Source organism: Choloepus didactylus, chromosome 8 (assembly GCF_015220235.1).
Source record: "Choloepus didactylus isolate mChoDid1 chromosome 8, mChoDid1.pri, whole genome shotgun sequence".
In the NCBI taxonomy this organism is placed as follows: Eukaryota; Metazoa; Chordata; class Mammalia; order Pilosa; family Megalonychidae; genus Choloepus; species Choloepus didactylus.
In genome coordinates, this window is record NC_051314.1 from 6,189,941 (window position 1) to 6,209,969 (window position 20,029).

General features: G+C 49.4%; 1 protein-coding gene across 5 annotated transcripts in view; it reads right to left on the reverse strand.

Annotated features, from left to right (window-relative positions):
• The window catches only part of FAM118A (family with sequence similarity 118 member A), a 39,298-nt gene extending 21,671 nt beyond the window's left edge, over positions 1-17,627 (reverse strand). For 4 of the 5 annotated variants that reach the window (XR_005218385.1, XR_005218387.1, XR_005218386.1 and 1 more), the window contains exons 1-7: positions 17,418-17,626; positions 9,765-9,811; positions 9,509-9,564; positions 8,461-8,713; positions 4,920-5,141; positions 2,783-2,911; positions 683-968 (exon numbers count right to left, since the gene is read on the reverse strand). Coding sequence is in view for 2 of the 5 variants with exons in the window: in XM_037846364.1 (XP_037702292.1) it covers positions 683-968; positions 2,783-2,911; positions 4,920-5,141; positions 8,461-8,713; positions 9,509-9,555 (937 nt within the window). In the remaining 3 variants the exon portion in view is untranslated. Of the gene's footprint in view, positions 1-682; positions 969-2,782; positions 2,912-4,919; positions 5,142-8,460; positions 8,714-9,508; positions 9,565-9,764; positions 9,812-17,417 lie in introns of all 5 variants that reach the window. The other variant, XM_037846365.1, reaches the window with a different exon arrangement.
• Between the last annotated feature and the right edge of the window lie 2,402 nt (positions 17,628-20,029).

Here is a 20,029-nt window from a genome sequence, read left to right on the forward strand (position 1 = left end):
TGGTGACACCCAGCCACGTGCCCTGTGGTTAACCTAATCCCACAGTGGGGGAGTGTCTGGGTTTCCTGTTACAATGAAATGATTGTCAATACACACCTTTCCAAGTCTGCCATCATCAATGTTTTATGATACCAAACTCAAAGCCATAAACTTCCCCTACATCCAGATGACCAAGTTCAAGAATTTCTTAATTATCTCAGTCATTCCTGGCAGATGAGCCATTCCCCAAGAGAAAGTTCAAGGAGAACTCCTTTAAAGGTGTGCTGTATTCAACAGGACAAGGACAAGATGTTATTTAGAAAAAGAAATTAAAAACTTATAAAACCATTTTGTGCTCCTGACGTGTTAACTTCTAAAATGTAATGACAGAACAAAAGTATGAGACACCTGCATTTTTCAGGTTTAATTCACAACTAATAAAGCTCACTTGGTAGTTTTCTTTCTTGGTTAAGGTAATCTGAAACACAGCAAGTAATCTGAAACATGACTGAGTTTGTACAACTATTTGCGCAGCGATAAATGTATAGCTCTATTTAAAGACTTTTACTATCATACCAATTACCCCGATCTACTATTCTTCATGTTCACAAAAGCATTTCTTTAAAAAAAGAGGAAGATTAGTGAATTTGATGGTTATGAGTTATATCTAAAAAAATTAAAAAGGCAAAAAGAATCCCTGTACCTGGGCTTCTCTGTTTGCAGATCTGAGTGGTGAGGTCTTGCACATATTCTGGAAAATAGTCAAAACAGCCCCCATAAGATATGACTTTAATTCCATGCAAAAGCATGTCTGCTTGATGCTTAAAGAAATGGTCTTCATTCTCCTTGAGCACAACCATGTAGTGTTCTAAATCCACCTTATTCGGCACAGAATAAAGGAAGAGAGCTTGGAATATCTGATCACGAAGGGTCTCTCCACATCCCACAAACAGAAACGATTTGGTGCGGTATAAATTCTGGAGAACTTCCTGTGAAAAAGCCAAAAAAGAAATCTGAGTGTTCACCTGCAGGACAGCAGGGTTGTACAACTAACCACAGAGTGGCACAGCTCTGCTTTTAAGTCACTGCTTTCTTAGCAGACTTTCCTGAGAGCCACACTCAGGGACAGAGTTAGACAGGCAGGGCACTCTCCTGACACAGCTCTTAGGTCAACCTAGAGCCAAAATGTTTGGAAACAGGCGGAAGCGGAGCTGGCACTCAGCCTCCTAGCAGTGAGGGAGGCTCTTCCCACCGGAGCCAGGTCGCCAGCCAGTGCAGACACACCTTAAGGTAGGGATTTCTTATCCCCACCCCACCACTCGCCCACCAAATCCTGTCAGTGCTGTCACCAAACTCAAATCTTCTAGAATTAGGTAAAATTTTTAAATATTAAAACATAAAATAAGAACTATTAAATTTTTTCAGTTCAGAACTGTGTATGTGCAAACATCCTGAAATTAACATCTATCTCCATAGATTAGATATGTGAAACCTGCAGGGGATGGAGCCTCGAGGGAACAGGGTTTTGGGGAGTGATGGCAGGAGAGCTGAGAAGGGGACAAGTGAAGGCAGTGGTAGTGCATGCAGGGGCAAGAGGGATCACGTGGGGTCACTCAGGCAGTAGAGAACAGGCAGGGCCAACAGCAGGGAATCATCAATTCAACATCCAAACATTACAGAGAAAGGTTCGATATCAGCACAGATACATGTTATAACCAACAGCACTTTTTGTGCAACTGTAAGTATCACCTGATCATTTATTCAGCTGACATCCTCGTGCCCAAGGATTACCAATGAGTGATACAGTCCCTGACCCAAGCTCGCAAGTAAATCAGTAAACAGAAGGCCATATCTAAGTGCTAAAATAGAACAGTTTATAATGTGATGGGAAGCAGTTTTTTTCTCCACACCTTACTCTCTGTCTAGGGCATCAAGAAAATCTCGCAGAGAAAGAAGTATTAAAACCAGGTTTTCAGTAGCCTGGACTCTTGAAAACGATTGTGTAACAATGTAGCTTACAAGGGGCAACAGTATGATTGTGAAAACCCTGTAGATTGCACTCCCTTTATCCAGTGTATGGATGGATGAATAGAAAAATAGGGACAAAAACCAAATGAAAAAATAGGGTGGGGGGGTGATTTGGGTGTTCTTTTTTACTTTTATTTTTTATTCTGATTCTGATTCTTTCTTGTGTAAGGAAAATGTTCAAAAATAGATTGAGGTGATGAATGTATAACTGTAAGATGGTACTGTGAACAGCTGATTGTACACCACGGATGACTGTATGGTATGTGAATATACAACAATAAAACTGAATTTAATAAAAAAAAAAAACAGGCTTTGAAAGCTAAACATTGTTCAGCAGAGGCAAGGTGAGGTGAGAGAACTTTGACAGGAAGATGCTTGGATGAACGTTCAAGGCATAAATAAGAAATGGGAGGAAGGCAGGAGACAACCATTAGCGACTGTGCAGAGCCCATGTGCCAAGCCGTGTCCTTGGACAACAGAGAATCCTGAATGGCCAGAGCCAAGCAATGCACACAGTGAGATCAGATCCAGGCTTTAAAAGGAGTCACGAGGCCCCTCGCGGAGCAGTTATCTACTGAGCATCTCTCCAATGTGCCAGGCTCAGAGGTCCACAGAGACAGAAGGGACAGCGCCCGGTCCTCCGGCAGCAGGGTGGGGGGTGGCCTGAACGGGGGACTGCCGTCGGCTGGGAAACCACTCGGGTCACGGCCTCATGGCCGGTGGACACGAGACTTCCAATGTGATGCAGGCAATGCCTTGTTAAAATGAACTGTACCATTACTTCCGGGTCCTGAGTAACATCTTTATATCCCGATGGATCTAACACCATCCCGCAAGGGTCTGTGTATAAGCCATGGATGTGAAGAACTCCATATTTTATGTGTCCTCTTGCCCACTGAAGGACCTATCAAAAATCAAGCCAAGATGGGGAAAAAAAAAAACAAAACTTATTATTTAAAACAGATACAAGAGGAAAATACCTAAGTCAGATTCATGGTTTTTCAAACCTACCTTAGTAAGATTAAGAGAGATGTTTTCAGTTTCTAATTATACCTTCAAAACATAAGAGAAACTCAACTGTTGTTAGCTCTAGTTATTCCTAGCATATATCAGAAAGAACTTCTTTAAAGACAGAGGAAAGAGATATAGAAAATATCTTTAACATCTGAGACTACAGCTAACTCTTCGGAGCAATTACTTTAAAGGGATTTGGGGGACTTTCACTTCTCAGTTACATGTCATATATATAATCACTGTTATAGATGTATTGTTTTTAAAATCATAACTATATATTTACATATAAAGAATGTACCAAATGGCCAACTGTATTCACCTCAGTTCAAGAAGTAGAACAAAGGACCTTAAGATTCACATCGTGTATATTTACTTTTATCTTCATGCAAGGGGGTTTGCACCTGCAGACAGCACTCAGCCAGACACACACACCACAGCTCTACTGATATAAAACAGCCACAAGAGCTACTGCTCTGCTACATGCAACTTGCAGTTTAGTTCCAGGGTGTATTTCCAATATTTACAACACCAAGCAAGCCTAAGAGTTGGGACTAACTTGCTCAGAAACGTACACTGGGTGCTCCATCATGTCACAAATGGTCCAAGAGAGGGCAAAACACGGCCACCAAGGACCGCGTAACTACGGTTTCAAAGCTACTCCTCTCCCGAGTCTGGGCCCCTGCCCACGCTGTCCTCCAGCATTCTCTCTGCCAAGAATGAAAAGGCCGTAAAGGCCAAGCTGTGGGGCTTTGAGCCGAGAGACCAGGGCACATGCCCAGCTCCACAGCACTGTGGCCTCGAGTAACACACACTCTCCACTGCCTCAGTTTCCCTGGACACCGAGGGGAAGGAACGCCTGCCCTTGCGGATGAACCAGGTGACACAGGTAGCATTCATTCTTAGTAATAACCTAAAACCTCTGAGCAAATACACAAACGACGTGAACAAACCCTTCACAAAAGAAACACAAATAGTCAATAAAATGAAACTACGTTCAACCTACAGAGAAGGGAAATAAAAATTAAAAGTTTTCACCTATCGAATGGGTGAAGTGTATTTTGGTTTGTTTTTAAATACAAACTGTTGAGATAAAAAATATGGGTGCTCCCATCACAGCTGGGGGAGTGCAAGCCAGCAGTCCTTCTGGGACAGTTTGGCAGCTGATATCATCAGTCTTTAAACTACGCCTACATTTCGACCCTGAAACTCTTCTAGGAATTTATCCTAAAGAAATGAACAGAGGGACACAAAAGTATAGGATTTTTGTTGCAGCATTATGTACAATAGCAAAAATATGCCAACCATAACAGAGGAAAAGTATCAATTATAATTTAGACTTAAAATATTGGTGTCATGGATGGAGTGCATGGTATGTGAATATAAATATATCTCCATAAAACTTCTTTAAAAAAGTTAAAAAAGTATATTGCCATTTAAAATCATGCTTTTAAAAACAATTTAATGACAGAAAAATACAGTATAATATTAAGGGAGAAAATCAGGATAAAAATTATATATATAATGTAATCTTAATTAGTTAAAGAAAAAGAGACAAAAGTAAATTAACCAAAAATTAACAGCAATAGGACTCTGTGTAATTTGGCTTTTCATTGTTATTTTTATTTCCCACATTTTCTTCAATGAATGCACTGAGTGGAAGGGAAAACCTTACAAACCTACAGGAGAGAATGCAAAAAAGAGAACAAGAGAAGGCAATAAGGAAGACTTGAGAAGAGAAGATGGCGCACTGGGGGCCCCAGCGTCTGCCCCGACTGTGAAGCGAGCCCCAGGCGGACAGCGGACCTTTCCTTTCTGCCAATCTCCCGGCAAAAATCCACAGCAGTCCCGACCCACAGACGACGTCTCCTTCACGCCACCCCTGACCCTATAGCCCACACCTTCGTCTTATCCTTCAAGTCCAAAGACTCCATGGGCTTGCTCTGCTGCCGGCCAAAGATCTCGAGCAGGGTGTCGTAGTTGGTGGTCAGCACCATCGTGCCCCTCTCCATCAGGCTGAGGATGCACTGCAGCACCGCGGGGTTCTGGATGTGCTGCTCCAGGTTGTCGAAGATCTCCATGAGGCAGTCCTGGAAGAAGCTGGGCTTCGTGTCCCCCGTGCGCTGTGGAAAGGCGGAGCAGGAGTTACAAAAGCGTCACCTTGCAACAACCGTGGAGCACCTAAGCAGGTAATGTTCTGGTGGCAACATTGGGAAAAGAAAAAAAAAAATCCCTGACCTCAGGAAGTTTTTCAACACTAGAGGAGGGAGACAGATAAGGGTGGCCGTGCCGAGAGAGAGGGGGCAGAGAGAGGGGGCAGGGCAGTGCTGGGTGGGGGCGTGGCTGAATGGGAGGGCCCCTCTGATAAGGGGGGTGAGGGGCTCCAGAGAGCGAGGTCTATGCACAGCTGGGGGCCTGAGGTCAGCAAGGGGCCTGTGGGGCAGGAGGACTGAGGGGAGGCAAAAGGAGGTGAGTCAGGGGGACCCACAACCAGATCGGGGGGAGCCTCCTCTCTGAGAGCTACAGTGGTGCTGGCTTTCTCTTTCTTGGTGGTGTACGAAGTGGTGCGCTTTAATCGTGGCAACTTAAATTAGAAGACAGACTGAGATTTGGCCTCTGACAGGAGCTGTGTCAGTGGAGCGGCGGTGACAAAGCCTGCCGGAGCAGGAGAGAAGAGGAAACAGAAAAGCAGAAAGGTATGGCAGCAGGGAATACAAACCACTCTTTTGAGGAAAGGGGATCAGAGAAATGGTAGCTGGAAGGGGACAGAGGGGTCAAGAGACTTCAGCCCCCACCCCCCAGGAAAACCACCTGGCGCCCAGCCTCTGCGCTGCGTGGGCAGGCTGTGACGGAGCCCGAGGGGCGCCTTCCCCCCAAATACCGACACCCACCCTGCCCCGCTCACAGCCTCGCTGGCACCTCTGCCCCAGAGGCCATCCATCGGAACCTACCAGGATCTACCAGAACCCACCAGAACCCGTCAGAACCCACCAGGATCTACCAGAACCCATCCCCTCATGCCCTGTGGCCCATCTGTGTCAGTCACACAGAAGCCCAAGGCTCCTGGAACATCCCACCTCCCACAGGCTCTGGCACTCCCTTTGCTGACACTCTCCCACCCTCCATGATTCTGGAACCTTCTGCTGTTCCTAGTGAGGCTCGTTGTCTGTCGTCAGCAAAACCCCCATATCCACATCCCCTCCCGTGAATGCCCACTTCTTCCACAACTCAAATCCAGCCCCCACTTCCCTGGTGCCCTCTCATGCGGGGGCTTTCCACCCTGTCATTCCTCCGAGCCGTCCACGGGACCCTCGCGCCTGGGCCAGCAGCCCGCACCACCTGCCACCCCTTGCTGCAGTCGCACAGGCCCTCGGCCACTGCCCACCTTTCCTGGGGACGTGAGCTTGTGAGCTCTGGTTCACTAAGCCTCTCCCGTGTACCTGTCATAATGCAGGGTGGTTTTCCTCTCCACTGCAATGACCCTTTTTGTATCATGGCCTCTAAATCCCTTTTCATAACCTCTGGACCAGCCTCCCCTCTCCGACCACTCCCTCTTCTCTGCTCAACTCTCCAGCACCCGGCTCCCCAGAAAAGTTCACCTCCATTGACGGCCACATGCCAGTGACCCCTACATCTTCACCATCTCCCACTCCGATGTCCTCACTTCCCTTTACCGGCTTAGATTCACAACTTATCATCACAGTTACTCCCTTGACTATGCTTTCACCTCCCCTGTCCTTCTCCTGTTTTGTTGGAATTCCCTGGCAAAGCCCCAGCCCTTGCAAGTCCAACTCCCCCCTTGCTCCACGCCTGAACTTCAACCGCCACCCACAGCTGGGGACAGCACAGCCATGTTGACAGGCTGACTGGCCTCGTTTCATCTCTTTTTAAAAGAAGTTTTCAAAAATACACAAAAGCAAAGAAACTAGTGGAACTAGGCTCTAAATACTCACCTCCCAGCTCACACCGCTACCTCTATGGCCTCTCTTCAAGAGTGACCACGCCTCGAGCGGGCCCAGGGCTGCCCAGCATCCTACTGAGCATCCCCATCCATTAACCCAACCCTCTTCTTCCTATGACAGGGGTTGACAAACATCTTCTGCACAGGGCCAGAGAGTACGTATTTTAGGCTTTGTGAGCCATAAATAGCAAACACTCAACTCTGCCACGAAAGCAAGAAAGCAGCCACAGACAGCACGTAAACAGATGGGCCGCTGGGCACCAACAGAACCTTACAAAACCTGGCAGCGGGCCACATCTGGTCTGCAGGCCGAACTCTGCCAACCCCTGCCCTACAGTAATGGTTGTCTCCATTTAACAGGACACCACATTTGGCAGTCACCCAGTCAAGAGCTTTCCAAGACTCTGGTCAGCTAGGGACAGCCATGTGGAAAACTCAGGTCAATGAGACAGAAACAGAAGAGACCCAGGTGATGTCAGCGTCAGGCTCTTACAGGGGTGAGGCGTGACCCCTCCACACCCTCTTCTCACAACCCACCGGCTGGAACATGCACGTTATGGCAGGAGCTGAAGCAGCCACCTTGCTGTGTGAGACGGGAGTGCCCCACTGAGGGTGGCAGAGCTACTCGATGGGAGCCCAGGCCCCTGGCACCATCACACCGCCAGCTCTCCTCAGACTGCCCAGGCTTGTATGTGAGGAGCAGAAGCATAATCACCTTTAGGTCTCTTTTTTACGGGAGCCCCACTCTCTACTCTCCCTGACAAGTTCATACTGTTTTCCATGCTTTCTCCTGTGTCCAAACCTCCAACATCTTCTGCACATCCTGACCCTCAGATGATGACTGTGCATCATCAGTAGGAACCTGCCTCATGAGGGAGACCCACGGCGGACTCTCCCGCGTCACCAGGCCGCCCAGCACCAGGGCCTCACCCTCAGGCTGACCTGACTGTGCATCTGTCCGGGGCCAGTTCCCCCTTGGCACCACGTCCCACTGGCTCCAGGGCCACACTCCAGGAACTGCCTCTTGCATCACCAAATGCTCTTCCTCTCTACTGGAGCATTTCCACCAGTAGACAAAGAAGTTGTAAGTTCCCCACCTTAAAGTATTTTCTAGGAACAACTCATCATCTGAAGAGACACGGCAGGCCTGCTTAGACCAAAACGTACCTTGCGGTCACCCCTTCACTGACTGACCATGAAACCAAGTTTACACCCATCACGGCATGAGAACATCCCAGAGGCCAGCTCTCATGTCCTGGTTCCACTGACCAAGGGCCATTTTAGACGCCCCACACCTGGCATCACCTCTGTTCATAAAGACGATATTCAGCCAGACTAAAGGACTTCTATCTCATCAGCCTGGCTCTGCTGAGAAAGGAACACAGTACAGGTCTAGAGAAAATTCACAGATTGACCAACGAAGTCCAGAACCAGCAGTTACTCCCAGTGAAACCTGACGTGCTTGTTGGGAAGAGACTCACGGGGGACATCTTCCGGATCAGCTCATGGGCCACCACCAGCAAGTCGCGGTCCTTCATCACTTTCCTGCGGAACTCGGCGATGTCCCCCGGGTGCAGCACCTCCAGCTGCTCTGCAGCCTCGATCACGGCCTCGATGCAGCTCCTCCACGAGCAGAGGGCCGGGATGCCAGGGGCCACAGCTGCGCTGACACCCGTCCCAATGACCAGCAGCAGCTCCTGTGGCTGTTTCCGGATGAGGCTTTTTAAAAACTTTCTACTCCAAGTCAAGGGAGGGAGAGAATGAAAGTCCACATGAAGTATTGCAACACAAAGAAAAACAATGCAGTTTGGGAGTATCTGTGAAGGGTTGGGTCTCACTCAGCCTTGTATCTACCCTGTGCACCAGAGCACACCTGTGTATTATTCTGCTTTGGGTATTTATTTCACATGTTGTACTCTCACTCCATAAAGGATTTGAAGCTACTGTTATCTCATTCATCTTGAGTCTCCCAACAGTATTAAGCAAATTTAGGTGATATATATCTGTGAATAAAAAGTTCAGCGATTTTAATTCCTTTGAAGCTGCAAATACCTTGTAAATGCAAACTATGGTGACAAAATGGTCCCTGCTTGCAGTGACAGACACAAAAATTCCTGGCAAAATGCTGGTTTTCTGCCACCTGTCAACCCAACCCATTCTATGGTAAGTGCCTCCTTATTGTGCGTTGCTTCTCCACAAGGCCAATTTACTGCCCATTGGTAGTCAGAGAATTCCTTCCTGCTAAGCATGACACTTCTAGCCTTGGACATGACCTCTGTAATTATTTGTTGCCTGGAATGGAGACCAGCCCATGGTGCAGTTCCTTGGGCAGAAAAGGCCTTCTGAAATGCTTCCTTTGTTGAAGCAAAGCATAGAAAACAGCCCTTGAGCTTCCCTCCTGACCTGGGATTCCAGAGCAAGGCCTGCACCTCGCTCTGCCTTTCCCAGTACTAAGTAACGTGAAGCAGACTTGTGACAGGCGCTATAGAATCCATGACACTGCCTGGGGGGTGCGGGAGATTTATTTACCTGGACTTCTGTTCACTTCTTTTTGTTGTCTTTTCCACTGAATCCATCTGTGAATCCTAAAGAGAAAAATTAGTCAGAAGTGACTTCTACTCCCAGATAGAAAAGTTCTTTTACCAGTACCACAGAAAAGAGTTAAGGCTGGAGTTAAAAATCAAAGGTCCTGGATCCTTATTTAAACTAGAGTTTCTGAAAAAATGTCATATACAAAACCATACATCCAAAATGTAGCCCTGGTTCCTAATCATGTGTGACTTACCAGGTTCAGGCAGAGGCTCAGACTCAGATTCTCCGCCACTCTGCCAGCTATAGAAGAAGGAGAAAGTGCACACTGTGAGGACCGCGTGGCCAGCTCAGCACCAGCCATTTCCACGCTACGATGCTTTTCTGGACAAGCATTCAGTCTGCTGCAGAGATTCCACACGAACACAAATGACTTATCACGTAAGGAAGAAAGGGGCAACGGGAAATAGCAACAGTCAAGATGGACGCTGTTTTTCAGAGGATGCATACATGCTCTCTATGAAGCCAGAGCGTGACTCTGCTCAGCCAAGGCTGAAAACCAGTTGCCATTCCTCCCCTGAGCCATCCTGAACCCAGCCCGAAGAAATAAGGAAAGCAAAAAGTCAAGCCTTTGCTTCCCTCAAACAGGAATCTCCAACCAGCAAGTTCTCTAGCGCCAAACTACTTCCATATTCTACAACTTTCCAGAATCATGGTTCTTACTTCCTAATTCTAGAACCAATATTTACTGCAGACAAGGAAAAATACAGAAAAGTTAAAAAAATAAAAAGTTTAAATAGTCCATAATCCTACCACCTACAAACAATAACTGTCAACATCTATATATTTCCCTCTAGACTTTTTAAATTTTTGCATCATTTGAGATTATAGCCCACACCCCACTTTTTCATTATTGTAATAAAAGCATTTCCCTTATATTACTAAATCTATGCATAATCCTAAATACAACAGCCAGGTCTCCAGACTCCCACCCACTTCCACCGCGGAGTGCCTCTCAGAGTCGGCCAGGACCAAATTGTGTGTTCTGCTTGTTTTTGTTTTTTAACCTACTGGATCTTTTCTAAGAAGCTAACAAACGTGTGGGTTCCCTACTATATAATATAATCACTAGTGTAAGCAACCTGGACCGCAACCGTGAGACTTCATCAACTGACAACTGCTCACCAATCCTGCGTTTCACCAACTATAAAACATTCATTCTTGCTAACTGACAAAGTTTGGGAAGCTTGGAATTCTCTCATATGAAATGTGCTTTGGAAGCTCAAATTGCTAATTCAAAAAGCTCAGGCTCTGGCCTGTCAGTGAGACTGCCCCCCACCACCACTTGCCTTCCTTCCAACCAACCTCCCACAGCAGGACACACTGGAGATGCCATCAGCAGACCACCCCCAGTGCCCACCTGCTCTCAGAAAGAACCCATGTTGCTTTAAAACAGCTTCCCCTTCCAGCCTGGGGAAGGTGTCATTCATTTCAGCCTTCCCTACTCAGCATTTTAGAGTATTTGTTAAACAATCACTACCCAACCAATGACTATTAAGAAATCATATCCCCAAAATGGTTACCATGATTTAAAAAAAAAAAAAAAAAACACTTTAAAAAATCGATTTCTAGTTCTTTCAGTTATTGCTCAAACTTTTGATCATCCAGATATTCATGATTATAGTTAAAAATTCACTATCACCTCTCCATATCTGCAAGAAAATATGACTAAATTAAACTTTTGCAGGCTGGACCTAACTCCAAAATTAAGTGATTTCAAGGTTTTCCAAAAGAACCAGTTCCCAGAACACTTAGCTAACAGGCTGGAGCCTGAGCTTCATCTGGTTTGCTGTTCCAAACCCAGAGCATCCTCCTCAGCCTGAGCCTGACAGAGGTCCAGAGCCAACCCCTCAGGTGGCCCCTCGCACGGAATTACATGATCCAACCTCAACAGGCAGAGGGACGCCAACAGAAGGACGCAGTTACATTAACACTCCACAGTGACTCTACTGAGGCGCTGCAGTGCCCGTATTTAGTCACGCATAGTTCATCATAGCACTGCAGGTTTAAAGACGGCACGACCTCATTTCCTGTTCTCTCAGGCAGGCCCATCAGAGCCAAATCTCACAACAACCTAGAAGTTACCCCAACTTCCCTCCTTAAACCAAGGTGATTTCCAAAGCAATTAGTACCCATTCCCAGAGGTTTCAGTAGGACAGGAAGCCTTTTTGGCTTTCCATCTGAAACACTGTTCTTCTAAGCCAATCAGATTCTAGACAACAGTAACACAACCTTTCAGAGGTCATTAGAGGCTGCAACTTCTGGTTTCCTTGGTGATTATGTCGTCAGTACAGTTTGCAGGCTCAAAGCCAAGTCATCATAGCAACCCATTTTTTCTCAAATACTTATCAGCATTTTCTGAAAGCAAAATCAGGCCCCAACACAGATTCTTACAAGCAGTTCCTCTCCTTTGTATCTAAAGCCATGAATGTCTTTTATTAAGGTCTTTATGATTCCAAGCAGATTCTTAGAATTTGAGATCATGAGTATTTCATTACTTAGCCACAGAGTAGCTAATGACTGTGCCTTAGTCTTTGGATTCATTGCCCAGTACTGCAAAACTGAACTTGTTATTTACAGCTAGCAAAACAAAGGCCCCCAGTCTGCCCCACCCCACCCCCACTGTGGTGGACTGTTAATGATCCGCCCCCCCCACCCTCCCTCAGGCTCCCAGGTGCCCTCCAGGTGCCCTTGTCCCTCACACACAGAGGCAGGGCTTGGTCAGGTGACTGTTGGCCAGTGGGATCTTGCCCTCCTGGAACGCTGCCTGGGAAAGCCTGGCTGACCTCTGGGAAAAGACGGCCACGTGGTGGAGAGCGGACTCCAGCTGACAGGTAGCACAGCAACCCAGCACGTGCGGAAGGCTGCGCAGGTGCTTCAGCCCATCCCGCGGCAAGAATAAGTGCATGAGGGACCCAAGCGAGAGCCCCCCAGACCTGCTGGCCAGGCCCAGGTGCTGACCCAGAGCAGATGTCGCCTTGGGCACTATGGTTTGAAACACTCACTGCCATTCTGAAGCACCATGAAAAGCAGAGGGATGGAAAGGAATGAGGCCACAGGGTTAAAGGGAAAAAAGAGAGTGGATTAATGAGGAAGCATCCATAACATTTTGATGGGGAGAAGGGAAAAAAAGTGTTTGTCAAGAACAATCATTATTAAAAGTGGCATAACAAAAAGCTCTAATAGAAATTACCCACTTTCTATTACAAACCACATTTTCACTTAACTAGCACAAACTATGAATTAGAAGTTTTAATTTGCAGGCTCCTCAAAAATTTCCTTAGGAAAACCCCTTAATGTCTTTCTATAAATAAACTCTCTGGGTTTTGAGGAATAAATCTCCCCGGGCTGTGCAGTGCCTGACTGCATTGAAGGAGGTTCACTGATTTTTTCACTCAAAATAGATTTCCTCTTACATTGGGGGGGGGGGGGGGGGCGCACCGCATTTATTCAGCAAGAGTTCACCAAAATTCCCAAATGCTGATTTTTAATCCTCTGTAGTCAATCTACAGAGTGATGGAGTAAGATGCCCCAGAATTTGTGGGAAAAGTCAGACAGACGTCCCTGGGACTACAAATGCATGGGCTCACGGGAGGCCTGAGAGCACAGCCTGGCACAGCAGGCTGTGACTCCATGTGAGCAGGACAGGACGGGCCACCTCCGCCGCTGCTTCAAGGTCACCCTCACTGAGAGGCGATGCGCAGATACCTAAACGTGCGCCTCACAGGAGACGTGGAAATGCTCAGTCTAATCCCGGTACCCAGCACAGGTCCAGTTTCATGGTCAACTGCACCAAGAGGCCACAAGGCAAGCACCCTGCAGCATGTGTCCCCACGCGGAGCGGCTGGCTATGAGAGCCTGGGGACGGGATGCTGCGATGCTCTGACTGGATTCCCAGAAACAGCCTTCTCCATAGCAATCAGCTTCCCATGTAGACTTGGGGGTGGGAGGCATGGGGGGAAATCTCTAGGAAGAAAGAGTAAGTTTTGAAGTATCTGGCAGTCCTATTCCCAACCACAAACAAATAACCTGAGATCTGGTTAATGGATGTATCTCTGGTGAGTTTGATTAGCATGACTTGGTTCACTTGACCTGGAAACAAGGCACAAAGGGACAAAAAGCAAGCTTTTAGAACCGCAGACCTCGACAAAGCCAGCAGCTTGGGAAAGCAGCACTTGGGGAAGTAGCTGAGAAAACATGGCTCTGGAGACAAGGGAAAGCCACTACTTGCCCAGTCACGAGACCTCTCTGAACCTGCCAAAAGGGAATTCCACCACGGACACCACTGACGGGATTCTTGCAAAGACTTAAATGAGACTAATGTGTGAAAGATATGCATAATGAAATGTCTGTTGCTACAAGCTGCCTCAGAAGCCGGCTGGTCCAACAGTGGCTTTACAGTCCAGGCTTTTCCAAGGCAGTTGCCACAAGTCTACATTAATCTGGCCTCAGTTCTGGTACACAGTGTGTAAAGCATTTATAGTGAAACTTCTAAAAGCCTGGCAACCATGGTATACAGTCCTGCACATCTTTTCCTAACACCAATGCTGCAACAAATGGCAAACAAACATTCCTGATATTTTCCTGTGGCCCCTGCCATCGTAAAAGCTTGGTCCATCAGATGTGACATGTCACCCAACTCAAGTAGACACATCACTTAATGCTAAGCTATAATGATAAAATACCCAAATAGAGACCAACAGCAAGCTGAGCTGCATCTGTCCACCCCGAGGAACAGGAGATATTCCAGAAAGCAAACCTCTGATGAAACTTAAAATCACAGAATTTTAGAGCTGGAGGGATCTTAAAGCTTATGCATGCCAAATGCCCTAATTTAATAGAAGTGAAAACTGAGACCCTGGGAGGGAACCGTGACTGGGTCAAGGCTCCCCAGGGGCTATAAACTAACCACGCCCCACTCTCCCCACCGAGAGCCCAACACCAGCTAAGGCACTCATTTACATCTCTTTGCCACTGAATCTTTCCAAAGAACAAGCCGAGGGCTTGGCTGAGCTGCAGTTCCACCTTCTCTCTCAGCCCATTAGTTCTCCAGAAATGCTAAGCAGAGAAGAAGCTGCCCTTAGGAAGCCTAAAGGAGGCAGGAAGAAGCCTCAGGCCCAACGGCCGGCTCAAAACAGTTTTCTATTTGGTCTACACTTGTTTATCACACGACCGTCCCAGTTAACCTCAGCAGACAGCAGATAAGGCTGAGCAGGGGTGGGGGGGTGGGGGGGTGGCGGACACCATCACGCAGAGGGCCCCGGGCTCCCCAGGGAAAGGAACCAGGACACGGTGGAAAGAGGCCGGCCTGAGACACTAAATCAATTAGGCACAAGTCCTGCTGCGCTACTTAGTCCTTGGGCACGTAATTTATTCTCTCTGAGCCTCCATCTCCTTCACCTGTAAGGGCTGCTGGACGTGTTCAGTCGGGTAACATTTAAAAGCGCAAGCCTGCATGTGCCAGGGCAGTTCCTAACTGGATTTCATTCATTAAAATTAAATTAAATTTAAAATTCAATTCTTAGTAACACCAGTCAGGTTTCAAGTGCTCAAAGCCCCTGGGGCTAGGGTGTTGGTTAGGCTGACACAGAACAAGTTCATCACAGAAAGTTCTACAGTAGAGCACTATGCCAGAGTCTTCCTCTCCCTCACCCAAACAGAAGTCCTATGGATGTTCCTTCCAAATCTCCCTCTAATCCCTGCCCTCCACCATGTCCTTAAAGCCCTCACAACTTCCTGTCTGGACTCCTGAAAGCCACCGCTTCCAGTTTCAGCCCCTCTAATCCTACACTGTCTCCAGAGTGACACTTCTGATGCAACACATCTGAGCTCGTCTCTGCTCCGCTTCGGCAGCTCTCCCTTTCCTGCAGGACCCCAGAGTTCGTGCACCCTGCCCAGCTGTGCTGTGTGCATCTCCTGTAGGGATGTCCGACTCCCCGTGACACACAGGCAGACGCTCACCTGATGAGGCACAAACGTGGCCCTGTGCCCTGTGGGGAGAAGTACAAAGACCTCACCTAAAGGAAGTAAAAAGGGCCCAATGTCAGTGCCCAGGCAGGAAACTGTAGGCTCAGACTGGAATGAGCACGTCCTTTGGGTCTGGAAGCTTAGCCATGCTGGAGGAAGCCACGGTCCCCACCGCCCCACGTGGTCTTGCTTCGCCCAAGCAGCCAGAGCTCTCTTCCACCCTTACTCCTGCTTCTACATTTCAATAATCCTCTAGTGGGCTTTAGAAGCTTGGGTACTTTGGTCCCACTCGAGGCTCCAGCCTCTGTTCTGGGCACACCCCTCTTGAACCCAGCATTCTGCCCAACTTCCCTGTCTCTCCCGGTTTAGCCTACTCGTTCCCTCGCTCCTCTCCACGGACTCACTCACTACCTTCTTTCAGTCTCAGCCGGATCATCACTGACTCTGGGCGCCGGGGTAGAAGCAGTAACTCCAGACAGCCAAGGGCACAGTGAGCTTCAGGGAATAAGGTTGGGTTCCCCCCACCTACGATTCCCTCTCATAAGCCTTAGGAAGTTGGGTTTGATTTTCATTACGGGAGACAACACATCTCCAGCCATCCCCCAGGATTATTCCATGTTCCAGCCGCACTCCCCCCAGATTCCAAAATCTGGTGGGCTTTGGCACACCTCTCTGCCTTTGCCTGGAATGGCCCTGGCAAACTTCTCGTCAAGCTCAACCTCCAATAATCAGCTCACCTGTTACCTGTCACCCTCCTAGACACCCTCCCTAACACTAACCATTTCCTAAGAATCCCACCCCCACCCCACTGGCTTCAATGCCACTACACTGCTGTTTGTGCCTTATAAAACCACTTACTTGTCCCACTACCCCTCCATCCCCCCAAGTAGGACCTGAGAGAGGGACTATGTCATCTCCATCTCCAATGCCAATTCCTGGAACCAATCAGGCGTTCAAAAAACCATTAGCCCCACGAATGACAACCTCAAGACCAGGGCACAACCTGACAACCTTAAAGCATCCTGGTTTGCCCTGACCCCTCAGCACCTCGCTTCTGTGTCTCACCACCACATCCGAATCACCTGGTCTCTCCCTCTAGACTACTCTCTGCGGCCATCTGAGTTTCACCAAAGAGCATGAAAAGTTAAACACTGTCCCTGCTCTAGCCTCAGTACGATGGTAAGCACACATGCAAATGCAGGCACTGTAATCAGAGCCAGTGCCTGGTTACAACGTGGACATCCGGGTGACCTGTTACATGCCTGTACTTCTTTTATACTATCGCTAACAATTCACAAACCCAGGGCAGACTTCCACGGATGCCCCACAGGTCCAGGGACAAGTCGGAGGAATCCTGCCCTAGACGGGGCGCGGAGGTGTGGGTGGTAGAGAGCTGCAGGCAAAGGGTGAAGGGGCCCCTGGGACCTCCCGGGGGCCAAGGAGACATGGGGCCGGGGGCCTCCTCCAGGAAGGGAGTGGGGTCTCTGGAGCCAGGGTCCCTGCCGGGTGGGGGTCGGGGCTGGGGTCGGCGGGTAGGGCATCCTGGGAGGTAGGAGGTCCCCGGGACCAGGGGGTTCTGAGGAGGCCTCGGGCCGGACGGGGTAAAATCTTCAGCGGTGTCGGGGCTCGGGGCTCCTCAGGGAATCTTGTCGGGGTTTCGGGCCCCAGGGTCCTGAAGGGTCTGGGGGTCCTGAGGCGGCTGGAGGTCCTCAGGGGGTCTGGGAGTCCAGGGGAAATCTCGGAGGGTTTCGGGGTCCGAGGGTCCTGCAGGCTGTCAGGGTCCCAAAGCGGCGGGGATCCCGGGCGGGCCTCGGGGCAGCGGGTGGGTCCTGAGGGGCTCTAGGCCGGGGCCCCGCAGCCTCCCCCGACCTGGCCCCCTCACCTGCGGCGCCGCCGACTCGCTGGTCTCCGCCCGCACTCCCGCCTCCCCTCCTCGGCGGCCGACGACGTCTGCGCGCGCACCCGAGGCGGAAGCGGGAGCAGGAGCCGCGGCCGGAGCCGGAGCCGGGCGGGCGACGCCTTCAACCGCGACTCCACGTTAGCCGGCCGCGACGCCGCCGCAAAGCCTTTCCCCGCGCGCCCGCGCCGCCGCGCGAAGGTTCCGCCCAGAAACCAACGGCCCCCGGCGGCGCCCGGCCCCGCCCCGCCATGCCCCGCCCCCTCCGGCCCGGCCCCGCCCCCTCCGAGCAGAGCCAGGCCCCGCCCAGCCATGCCCAGCCCCCTCCGGGCCGGCCCGGCCGCGCCCCGCCATGCCCCGCCCCCTTCGAGCGGACCCAGGCCCCGCCCAGCCAGGCCCCGCCCCCTCCGAGCAGACCCAGGCCCCGCCCCGGCGGGGGTCCCCGGCGCAGGCGCGAGCGAGTGCGCGGAAAGAGCGCGCGTTCCCGATCGGCACGTGGGTCCGCACCGGCGCCCGCTCCCGCGTCTCGTCAGTCTCGTCACCTGCAAAAGGGGGCGGGCGCGCGCTGCGGGGCCGTGGCCCGCATTGGGCGGGGGCGGGGGCTCCCCGCCTGCCCAAGCCCCCGACACCTCAGGGGCCCTCCCGCACCCCCAGCCCTGCGCTCTCTTCTTTCAGCGCGCTTGTCACTATCCGGAATTCGGCCCCTGTTTATTGTCCTTCTCCCACTGGAATGGAGGGTCCGTGAGGCCTGAACCTTGTCGGTCTTGTTCACCCCTCAACCCCCAGAAGCTGGCACGGCTCTGGGCACACGATTGCTGCCCAAATGCTTGGGAATGAGTCGTTATCTCTCTTGTGCTGTTCTCTCATTCAGAAACACGTTTCAACCTACAGAATGGGGGAAAATATTTGGAAACGATATATCTGATAAGAGCTTAATATCCAGAATATGTAAAGAATTCCTACAATTCAACAACACGAACAATCCAATTTAAAAAGACGCAAAGGACGTGAATAGACATTTCACCAAAGATGACCTACAAATGGCCCATAAACAGAGGAAAAAGATACTCAACATCACACGCAAATCAAAGCCACAGTGAGATATGACTTGACACCCACTAGAAAGGCTATTGTTTAAAAAACAGAAAATAAGTGTCGGAGAGGATGTGAAAAAATAGAAATGTTTTTGCATTGCTGGTGGGGATGTAAAATAGTGCAGCTGCTGTGGAAAACAGTTTTGCAATTCCTCAGAAAGTTAAGTATAGAATTACCCAGAAAAATTGCAAGCGGGGACTCAAACAGAAATTTTCCCACCGATCTTGATAGCGGCATTATTCACAATTGCCGAAAGGTGGAAGCAACCCAAGTGTCCATCAACCAATGAATGGATAAACAAAATGTGGTATATCAATAGAATCGAATATTATTCACCCATAAAAGGGAATGGAATTCTGATGCATGCGACAACATGGGTGAACCTTGAAGATGTCGTGCTGAGTGAAATAAGCCAGACACAAAGGACAGATGTATGATCTCACTTACATGAAATCACTAGAGTAAACAAATGCATGGAGACAGAAAGATTACAGGTTACTGGGGTGGGGTGGGGGATGGGAAGTTAATGTTTCATGGATGCAGAATTTCTGCTTGGGGTGATGGAAGGGTTTTGGTAATGGATGGTGGTGAGGATAGCACAACATTGTAAATGGAATTAACACCACTGCGTCCTGTGCTGGTGGTTGGACTATAAGGTGGTTAAAATGGAAAGGTTATGTTGTATGTATATGTTCTAGTTTGCTAATGCTGCAGAATGCAAAACACCAGAAATGGATCGGCTTTTATAAAACGGGGATTTATTTCGCTACACAGTTACAGTCTTAAGGCCACAAAGCGTCCAAGGCAACACATCAGCAACCGGGCACCTTCACCGGAGGATGGCCAATGGCGTCCGGAAAACCTCTGTTAGCTGGGAAGGCAGCCGGCGTCTGCTCCAAAGCTCCGGCTTCAAAACGGCTTTCTCCCAGGACGCTCCTCTCTAGCAAGCTTGCTCCTCTTCAAAACATCACTCCCAGCTGCACTCCCTTTTCTCTCTTTGAGTCAGCTCATTTATATAGCTCCACCAATCAAGGCCCACCCCGAATGGGTGGGGCCACGCCTCCATGGAAACAGCTCATCGAATTATCTCCCACAGCTGGGTGGGGCACATTCCAAGCAAATCCAACCAGCACCAAAAACATCTGCCCCACACAAGACCACAAAGATAATGGCATTTGGGGGACACAATACACTCAAACTGGCACAGTATATTACCACAATAAAAAAGAAAAGAAATACACTTCCCAGGAGGCTGAGCAGGGGACCCGCTAGGGTACGGAGCCAGGTCTACCACCTGAGGGCCTGTGACGGCTCCCCCATCTGCACCCCACGTTCTGCCTATAGAACCGCGGTGCTACTAGTACCCACCTCTCCGGGTGGCTGAGAGGACCCCATGAGGTCAGCGCTTGGGCAGGCTTGGCACAGGAGCACACTCAGTATTCTTATGACTCATGTCCCCTCCTCCCACCCCCCTTTCTCTGCCACTGGGAGTCTTTCTGTTC